Source organism: Agelaius tricolor, unplaced genomic scaffold, assembly GCF_023055355.1.
Source record: "Agelaius tricolor isolate 1412-34295 unplaced genomic scaffold, bAgeTri1.0.p SCAF_1, whole genome shotgun sequence".
NCBI lineage: Eukaryota > Metazoa > Chordata > Aves > Passeriformes > Icteridae > Agelaius > Agelaius tricolor.
The window spans coordinates 74,992,019-75,002,849 of NW_027269261.1; the positions used below are offsets into that span (position 1 = coordinate 74,992,019).

The 10,831-nt window shown below is 43.0% G+C and overlaps 1 protein-coding gene across 1 annotated transcript; it reads right to left on the reverse strand.

The window, feature by feature from the left end:
• Nucleotides 1–528: 528 nt before the first annotated feature.
• LOC139591818 (b(0,+)-type amino acid transporter 1-like) lies at nt 529–10,471 on the reverse strand. The gene is made up of 6 exons (XM_071430961.1): nt 9,722–10,471; nt 7,967–8,100; nt 5,110–5,239; nt 2,346–2,470; nt 1,832–1,919; nt 529–762 (listed from the first exon to the last, which is right to left on the reverse strand). Exons 1-6 carry the CDS (start codon nt 10,463–10,465, stop codon nt 529–531), a joined length of 1,455 nt encoding a protein of 484 aa, XP_071287062.1. The 5' UTR covers nt 10,466–10,471.
• Between the last annotated feature and the right edge of the window lie 360 nt (nt 10,472–10,831).

Consider the following 10,831-nt stretch of genomic DNA (forward strand, 5'->3'; position numbering starts at 1 on the left):
CAGAGTGAATACCTGAGTGAAAAAGGGTTTATTTCTTGTGGCCATGGGGAGCCCTTGCTTTATTGATTTGAGAAGCTCTGCAGTCACAGTGGGCAGAACTAGGTGTAAACAATTAAAGGCATTGCCAGAAATGGCTATGGGACTTGGCCTGCTATATGAATAATATTTCATTGTCTCTCTTTTCCTGCATTTTATCTTGAAATAAGAGATATGATCCTGAGAAACAGCCCTTTGTGGGATGAAAAATACAAAAGCACAAATTCCTTTGGAATCCATATGTAATGGATATGGATTTTTGCCAAGGGATAAGATTTCAGCTTTTTGCCAAGGCAAAGCTGAAAAGGAGAAAAACATGTCCCCAGAATTTTAGGGAAACTTGAGGAGTCACAGCTGCAGTCCATCTCACCTGGACACTTAGTGTCACTTGCATTCTACTCATTGCTCTTTACAGAAGAATATTTTCTGAGTCTTGAAAACCAAGGGATAAACCATGAGGTGGAGGCAGCCACGTGAAGGAAGGATGTTATCTCAGTTTGCATCCCTGGTAGTTGGAGCAACTTCCAGCAACAGCTGGAGGTGCAAAGTGACTCTCTGTAAGAAGCGAGGGTGGTACTTGAAGCGAACCAGTGGGAAATAAAAAATGATGCCACTGAAAATGAACAGGACGATGTAGAGGATCTCTATTTGGGGTTGATCAATGATGGGAGCTAACACCAGGTACACAGCTGCCATCAGCACAATTATGGGGATGATAATTGGGACCTGTGAAAGCAAAACATCAGCATAAAGACTCATGTAATTCTGGGCTTCTGTATGTCTGGATAACCCTGGAACTTCTGCAGAAGGCTTTGTAGATGAAACCTTTTTGCAACCTGAAGTATTACCTAGAAATACCAATTAATCCAGACATCCTGTTTCCCAGCCTACCCCCGCCCAAGGCTGAACATCCCTGCAAGGGCTACACCACCATATCACACCCTAACCCCTGGTCTTTCCTGCCCTCCTAGACCTGAAGATGCAAACTAGTTTAGTGCCAGGCCTGTTCTTGGTCTCCCTTCTACCGTGCATCTCAAAGCCAAGCTGTAGACAAAACACAGAGCAATTGTATTCAAATCAACTGTACCTTAGCACCCTTGCACATAAAGTTTTATCTGGGTGTTTACAGACAGGTGGACAGGCAATCTCAGAGGCAGTTTCTGTAAGCCTGGTCAGAAAGCATTTAAACTTCAATTTGAAGCCACCCTTCCTCAAAGGAGGGTGGCTTGTGCATTCATTAATAATCCTCAGTCACTGAGGAAGCACTGAAGATCAGCTCACTCGTGGCATCAGGGGAAGAACACGTGACTCTTGATTTCCCTCCTTTCATCTGTTTAGTGGGGAACAAACCTGTCCCTATGTCATCTCAAAGAACTTGGGGCACTCCACCTAAGTTATTTTTCCCTCTGCAAGGTTCTAACACCTGGGCTACCCTCCCAGGAGTTTGCCCAAAGTCTGTGAGCAAAAACAGGTGATTACAATGTTGATCAGAATCATCCTTCATTTACCATTTAAATCTTTTAGAAAGAAAGAGGATATGGTAGATATATTTTCAGAGTGAGGAGGCAGGGCATTATTAGATTATCAAGAAAGAGAATTCAATCTTGACTTATGCCTGTATGTTCACACTGTCTCACCCCTTGTTGGCTTTGCTGACACAAAACTTGAAATTAAAAAAGAAAGGACAACCACATTGAATCTGTAAGCCACCATTGCTCACTCTTTTCTCTAAATGTTCTCTTAGTCACTTGAACAATATAGGAAAATATTTGAGGGTTTTATGTTATTACTTTACCTTGTAAGATCTTGGTAGTTCTGGCTTCTTGATTTTTAAATACAGGAGCCCAGAAATAGTCATTCCATAGAAAAGCCATGCCATAAAACTTGAAGAAAAGAAAAAAATTAGACAGCATTACACTTGGGGTGAGATCATCCAGGAATGTCAGTCCTGCCTTGCAGATCCCAGATGTTCATGTCTCCAATTAAAAAGGTGAATATTGATATAAATTTAGTAGTTCCTCCATTCATTTCCTTTCTAGCACAAATGATGAGAACTTTAGAATTATCTGAACATGACTGATTCAATGGGGATGAATCACATTCAGTTAAGTCTCTAGTGACAGGAGCATTCATGCATTGCAAAGGTGCTGGTTCCCAATCTCTTTCTTTTCCTTCTTCCCTCCTCCTCTCCCCAGTATTGGTTAGAAAGCAATAGCCCAGGCTCAAAAGGATAATGCAAGAAAGTACTTGTAAACAGTGTAAAACCCAGGAGCACAGGGGATGCAAACAGAAACCCTACATGCACATACCTGAAGAAGTTGACGATGCTGGTAAAGCTCCCTGATATTATCATTATTAAAGACATGGCAGATGTGAACAGTAGAGCAGGGGAGGGTGTGAGGCGTCGCACATGCGCCATGGACAGGATGTCTGGCTGAAAAACAAAGCAAAGCATCATCATTTCATGGACTCAGAGCTCCTTATTCATCCCCCTCAGCTGCTGGTGGGAGCTTTGCCTGCAGCCAGAGCCATTCAGAATCAGCAAATAAGCACTATATACAACCAGACCAACTCCAAGGAGTGTAAATACAGGAAACTCCTTCAAGGGCATTTTTATTGTGTCTCACTGGTTTCATATCAAACATGATCAGTTTGAGCAGGTAAAATGAGGTTTTCAAACTACTGATGTGACAGAATGAGTCAAATTAGAGCTTTCCTGACCACCATCAGGACCTTTTGCCATGGGCCCAGTCTTCTGCCCTCTGTCATGTCTCTCTGGGACTTGACTTCTCTTGGGATGACTGGAAAATGAGACAAGGACTAGTTCTGAAACATTTATGTGAATACAAATTACACCAGGGTTTGTTTCAGGATTAGTAGCCTCTTTATTGTTTGTTGCATTGGGAAAGTTTAATGAGAAAGACTGCTTTTAAATCTTTATTTTATTTTATTCTTAATTCCCAACCAAAATATCATGCAAGAACCTTTGCTAGAGGTGAGTGTTTGAGAAATGGCATAAGCATTCAGCTCATAGTCTGGTATGGTCAGATTCAGACCATCTGTGCACTTCTCAGGACAGAGCTTGCCATGATAGAGCAGGCATTATCCTCAGAGAGAGAGGTTGAGGAACAGTAACCACAGAAATCAGGAACCACCAAAACCAGCAACCACCAGTCCAGTCATCTCCACCAACCTGGTCATTCATATGCATAAAAGATTCCCTGCTATGAACCAGGAGCAGAGCTGGTGTGGAATCACAGATTCATAGAATGATTTGGATTGGAAGGGATCTTAAATATCATCTAATTCCAACATCCTGCTGTAGGCTGGGACACCTTTTGCTAGACCAGGCTGCTCATAGCCCCATCAAGCCTGGCCTCAAACTTCCAGGGATTGGGCATCCACAGCCTCTTTCAGTTCAACCTGTTTCAGTGCCTTAACACTTGAGGACAGAAATGCCAGATGCTGTGGGTGGGAAGGACCAGAAAAAGCAGAGAGATTCAGGAGGAACACAAGACGCCTGCTCAAAACAGAGGACAAATGCAGCTCAACCTTTTTTCTCCTCCTTGTGGAGCAGTGTGGTTAAGTGTGTGTGGAGGTGTACCTGTGAGTGAGGGGGGTCTGTATCAGCAGCTGGGATGTGGCAGCAGCCTTGGGGGCTTGTTTGCCCAGATACCAGCTTGGGGAGACTGGGACCAGGGGCTGAGTATCTGAGTCCAGCTGCTGGAGGGGCCCACACTGTATATATATTTTATATTAATTTCTCACTAATAGACCCCTGATCATCCAGAGAGGGAATGAAAGGCCCTTGGTGTTGTTAATGCTGGTGTTTGTGTGAGCCCCAGCTATGTCTGTATGTTCCCTTCTGGCTCTGTATGCATATGTACAGCTATACATGTATGTATGTGTGTCTATAAATATGTTTGATACCTGTGTTTGTGTGTGTGTGGCTACTGGGAATGCATGCTGGACTTATTGGTTGGACCAGGGAGAAGGGAGCTGCAGCAGCCTGACCTCCACTGGGTTACCAGATTTGGCCCACCTAACAAAACCAATGATAACCCAAGCTAGGAGAGATGTAAGGCTTGGTGTCACCTTGTAATTGCTATGAAGCTTGAAGAGCAAGATGTCCTATGCTGCATCTAAGCTGGACTACCCATGTGGAGGCTGGATCACCCCTGAGATGAACCTGTGTAGTCAGTACAACAGCTGCAAAGGCAGCTGGCTGGTGCTGGGCTACCCTCCCAGTGTGAGCAAAGGTGCCTTACAACACACAAGCATGGCCAGGTTCTCCTTCCCTGGCAGGTATATTGACTAGGTCACCCCACAGCCTGTGCCTGCTGCTCCAATGCAGCAATATTTGAGTGGTTCATTTCAAAGATGTTCTTAAAATTCAGGCTAGATGTGAATATGTTATCTTTTTGAAAGCACCTGACTGAAAAAGAAAGCCCAGAGACAACATGCACTGTGGTATTTTCAGGGTCCCCAGGACGAAGGAGCAATTGAGAATCTGACTCCCTGCTCTTAGAAGGCCAATTTATTATTATATTATATTATATTATATTATATTATACTATATTATACTATACTATGCTATACTAAAACTATACTAAAGAATAGAGAAAGGATACTTACAGAAGGCTTAAAAAATTACTAATGAAAAATTTGTGACCTCTTCCAGAGTCCCGACACAGCCGGATGGTGATTGGTCATTAAGTAAAAACAATTCACATGAAACCAATCAAACAACCACCTCTTGGATAAACAATCTCCAGACCACATTCCAAAGCAGCAAAACACAGGAGAAGCAATCAGATAATTATTATTTTCATTTTTCTCTGAGGCTTCTCCGCTTCCCAGGAGAAGAATCCTGGGCAAAGGGATTTTTCAGAAAATATGACAGTGACAATACGCCTTACATTTGAAAGAGATGGGGATTAATGAGCAAGGAACAAACCCCTTGAAGAGCTATCACTCTGCCAGTTGAACACACACAGTGTTTTCCTCTCTGCTTTAGTGTCACAGGAAGGTGAAGTTGCTCAAAGCAAGCCAGACCCCTTTCTTTGTGCTCACCATGTGGCCCTCCCTGGCAGCAATGTAGCACACACGGCCTCCGCTGAAGAACGTCCCATTCGAGGAACCAAACGTAGACAGGGCCACCGACAAGGAGATGAGCCACGCCCAGCTGCCCAGGACTTTGTCCCTGAGGTGGGAAACAGTTCACAGCATAAGATGCAGTTCATAGATGTATTGAATACTCACTGTAGAACCAGACAGGTTACATCCCTCCAGTATTTCTGTATTGTACATAATCTTTTTCTGTGGTCTTTCTAGTGATTTAAAGTCTTCTTGCAATTCCCATAATATTTAGTGACTAGGAAATTTGCCTTATCTGACAGCCTTTCTTCCTGCTATATATATTCTGTCCACACTGCAATGGTGTACAAAGAGGTCACAACAGGCAAAACCACATTTTTTGTGTACTGAAGCTGTGGCAAAACACCTGAAGATATCACAACCAATAACATTAGCTCAGAAATTACAGAAAAAACTGTTCCCATCACACTGGAAGAAATATTCTGCATTACAACCTCTTCCTGAATATGCATAGGATTTTAACCCTTTAATCCCACATGCACCTATTACTGCTCTTCTGTGAATCTGACTTAAGCCAAAAAAAATGGTTTGAATTCCAGATGTTTAGTTCTATAACATATACAGACATTTCTGTTTCACTTACTACTTAACAGAAGAAGTAGCAGAGTTACAGAGTTCAAGGTAAATATTTGGAAGGAATGATAATTTTCTCACCTAAAAGTGAAGATTGTCTTCTGGAATGAAGCAGCATTAAGAGTACTAATTGAGTAATAAATGCTGGTGTTTGGGGTAATTATCACATACACAAACACTGTTTATCTAATTGGCAAAAATCCAAAACTCAAATGTTTTTTTAGATCACTTTATTTACAAGCAAACTGAAACCTGTGGTTGCTGTTAAATCGCTGTCATCAAAGAAAAGCTGGGAAGAGTTTCCTGAGCTCTTTTCGTGGCTGCACCTCTCACCACTGAACAATGTTTCTTTCTGGGAGTTTTCCTCTTATATAGGGAATAAATGCATTTAAATGTGACAAGTCCTCCTCTGGGTTCTTTATACTCCTCCCATTCTTTCTTAATGGCCTGAATAGCTGCATGTCTTGCTTGAGAGGCACAAACTTTACCTCCTCCTCAGACTGGCTCCCTACCTGTTCCCCAGCCTTTGAGTGCCCAGATTTCCTCTCACTAGTTCAATATTTCTTCCTGAATTGCACTCTTGGGTGAAAAGGTTAATCAGACAGGAAAAGGAGATGTGTTACAAAGGAGGAAGCTCACAAATAACTTGTTAATTAGGAATGATGGGAAAGGAAGTGCAGGGAAAGTTCGTGACACTGCAGCTTAGTGAGGCTTTGTGACATGCTCAAACAAAGCACTAGACCTTTAAAAGCTCCTACTCATAATGACATGAAAGGCTATTAGAGAACACATCCAGCAAGAGCTCAGTCAGATCTTCAAATGGGAGATCTTGTGAAGTGCACACAGAAGCAAAGCTGCTGGTGACTTTTTAGGAAGAGCAGCACATAAGCTGTGGATACACCATGTCATCATTTCTGCCAGACATCTCATTTAGGGCTATCAGGGATTCTGTGTCTTTGGAAATATCTAGACTAAGGCTGGATGTTCTGGTGGAAGATCATTGATGGTGTCTATACCTCTCATGATGATCCCTTCCTTCTCTTCCTAAATTCCTCGTCTTGTACAGAAACTGTTTAATGTTACCAAATACTTCAGGTTGAGGAAAGGTAGAAATTGTTTCTGTGCAGGTCTGGAAAAACACAAGCCAATTGCAGTTACCAAAGGCTACCCAACCTGTGTATAACAGCTCTCAAAGGTGTTGAGATCAGTACCATTTTCCATTTCCCCACAGATGGAGAAACTGAAACAAAAGACTCTGGTCTGCTCTAAATTCCAGGTGCCAAGTAGACAGGATTCAGCTGGTTGACTCCTGTCTCACTCCCAACCCACTGCCTCTCCATTAGCAGGGCAGCACATTGCCCTCTCAATTTCCCTGGAAATATCTAAAATGTGCAAAATTTCTCAGTTCCAAGTCTGGATATCTACCCTCACTGCATTCCCAGTGCCTGTGGGGAGATGCTCCTGGTGTGACCTTCACCTCTCCCTCATGGACACTTTTCACGGGGTAAAACATGAGTTGGGGGAGTTACAGATTCCCAGTGTAAACAAAGGGAATGGGGAGTAAGGAATCTCTCATCTTGGCAGCCTAGATGACCTTGGAGACCATGGTCAGATGGAGTTGGTCAGCCTTGGCCTCATAGAACCATAGAATGATAGAACAATTTGGAATGGACCTTGAAGATCATCCTTTTCCAAGCCCCTGCCACGAGCAGGGACACCTTCCACAAGACCAGGTTGCCAAAGCCCCCTCCAGCCTGACCTTGAATGTTTCCAGGGATGGAGCATCCACAGCTTCTCTAGGCAACCTGTGCCAGTGCCTCACCAGCCTCACAGTAAATAACTTCTTCCTTATGTCTAATCTAAACCTACTCTCTTTCAATTTGAAGCCATTCCTGCTTGTCCTACTTCTACATGCCCTTGTAAAAACTTCCTTTCCAGCTCCCTTGTAGCCCCTTTAGGCACTGGAAAATGCTGTAAGGTCTCCCTGGAGCTTTCTCCCTCCAGGCTGAACAGTCCCATCTCTCTCAGACAGGATTCAGCCCTCTGAGCATCTTTGTCACCCTCTTCTTCTCTGTAACATGGCCTGACCAATGCAGTGCTGCCATTCTGTCTGGGAATAACATTTAAATCTCCTGAAACTCGGGAGAGAACCAGTGTTTCTCAGAGCTGCATTGCCCATGTTGCCCCACGCAGTGCTCACCCCCAGGTGACAGCCACAGCTCCTGAAGACAGCAGCTCAGAGGGAGTCATGGCTGCCAGGTAGCTCACGTTTACCAGCAAATACAGGCATGTAACCAAAGGAATGGCAATCATCAGAGCTCTGGGAAGGGTCACCTGGAAAAGGGATGACAGCAGTGTTAGGTGCAGCACTGTACTTTTTCTGTTTGATTTGGTTTTGCCACCACCCACGTCTCTCATTGAAATTCCTCCACTTCCTAAACCTTTCCTCAGAACAAGACATAGATCCAGATTCACATGGCAGCTTTCACACCAGCCTTGTACGGTTCCAAAGTTAGACTAAAAAACCCCACAACCAACCAAACAAAATAATTCAAACAAAAAGAACCCACTGAATCTTATTAAAAAGATTTTGATTTGTAGCTGCCTAAGATGCCTTTTGCATATTTCTTGATTATTTTTATATTGATTTATTTGTTATTAGTATGTTATGTCTCCTGGTGTGCTGCATCTTCCCATAAACACCTCACTGCCATGGACAAAGTTCCAGTGTGTGTTGTACACATTTAACTACTCTACAGTTTAAATCAAAAGAGGGGTTTGATCTCAAAATCTCAAAGGGGACTTGCACTAGGAAGGAAATATTTATTTTTTCTTAATGGCAGAATTGTGTCTTAGAACACCACAGGATCATTTTAAGACTCAATAAAATCAAGTGTCTTATGCAACTGAAAATACTGGGAAATGGCAACTGTATGCATCTAAGAACTTGAAATATCAATTTTTGCATTCCCCATTCTCAACACAGGACAAGATACAGCAATTTCTAATGGTGGTGTCTCCACTCTGGAAGGGCCTGAATATCAGTGCTCATGATCCTGTGGGAGAGAGTGGCCCTGGGATCTTTGCTGCCATTTAGGTTAATATTTAACTGTGTATTTGCATTTGATCTGTAGGATCTTGTGTGCTGCACTGGTACAAAGCACACTCTATAAACTGCACTCACGCAACTCTTGCAAAATAAGAGTTGTTCACTGCTGCAGTGTTTGATCAGTGAAAATGGATAATATGGCACAGAGAAGGTGATGTGAGATGCAGCTGAGCTACTTCAGTGCCTACAGCATGGACTGCACAATGCTAAAATACAGATGTTTAAAGACAGGGATCATTCACAGAGTTAGATTCCCTTTCCAATGAGGCTTGGCTTACTCTGAAGTTGCCCTTTGATGCAACAGGGAGAGATAAAGTACTTTGTTTTCTAAAGCATAGATTATGGATCAAGTCTTTAAGAAAATACATGTTGTTAAGAATCCTTTATGGATTATAGCAGTGAGTGCTTTTCTGAATAAATCTAGGTGTCTACAGTGAGATCCTCTAAACACTAAGAAAAAACTTCATCCCTAAAGCATCCAAGTTCTGTCTAATAATTTCTTTCCAGTCAATGGGTTATTTTAGGACTTTTATAGGACCACAAGATGGTTTGGATTGGAAGGGACCTTAAAGATTATCTAGTTCAAACCTCCATGCAATGAGCAGGGGTTCCTTCCACTACACCAAGTTGCTCAAAGCCCTACACAAGCTGGCTTTGAACACTTCTGGGGATGGGGCATCTGCAATGTCTCTTCTGTCAGTGTCTCACCACCCTCACTGTAAATCCCATTATTACCACTCTTAATACAATCATAGATAGAATCAAACATATTAACAGCAGGATTAAGTAAGTAAAACCCAGCTCACTCACTCACTCACTCACTCACTCACTCACTCACTCACTCACCTCAGGCTTCTTCAGTTCCTCAGTTACATAATTTAGGTTGTTCCATCCATCATAGGACCAGAGCCCCTGGTAAAACGCCACTCCAACTGCCCCAATACCTGCAGTGGTGCCTTGAAAACCATTCTGAAAACTCTGAGTTTGTCCCTTGGCAAGCAGCACCAACCCACCCACCACAATCACCAACAAAGCCAAGAGTTTGGCAGCTGTAAAAATGTTCATAACAGATGTTGCCAGCCTCACGTTGAGGCAGTTGATGATAGTTAAAATCAGGATGCAGGCGGCAGCTGTACATTTGATGGCAACCTGCGGAGATGAGCATCCTGGGTAGAACGGCGCAATGGCGTACTCAGCAAAGCTCAGACAGACAGCTGCCAAACCAGCTGGTCTCACCAGGATGACAGAAGTGTAGGCGAAAAGGAAAGCAGGAAAGGAACCAAAAATCCTCAAAATGTAAATATATTCTCCTCCAGACTCTTTAATTATTGTTCCAAGCTCAGCGTACGACAAGGCTCCAAACGTGGCCAGGAGACCACATGCTGCCCAGATCAGCAGGCTGCTGGCAGGGTTCCCCATGTGGTGTAGTACCCACTCAGGGGACATAAAGATCCCTGAGCCTATCATGGTACCTGCAATTAATGACACGCCGCTAATCAGGCCAACCTCTTGTTTCAGTCTTAGCTTCTCCTTCCCTTCAGTCAGATCTGTGGATGAATGGAGTGGATCTGTTGCCTTCCTTTCCCTCATTGTGGAAATGTGAGGAGACAGGAGACGTTGTTGTAAGGAGAGAATCTGAAAAAGGATTAAGGCATTTGAATAAGGACTACCTCTGACTTTGAGGTTTAGTTAATAATTACAGAAGTCACACTGAACGCTGTTAAGAAGCACAAACCTATCTTCTGCATTTCACATTCTTTCATTACCTGTCTTATCTTGGTCATTTATTATGCCAAGTTTGATTATCCCTGAATTTCATTGCAAGCAATTGTAATGGATAGTATCCAGCATGACCTCAAAATCACTCAGCACATTACTGGACTGTGATCCTGGTTATCTCTCTTTTAAATCATGCCTCAAACAGCAAAACAGCATGTGAAATAAGGATCAAGTAAG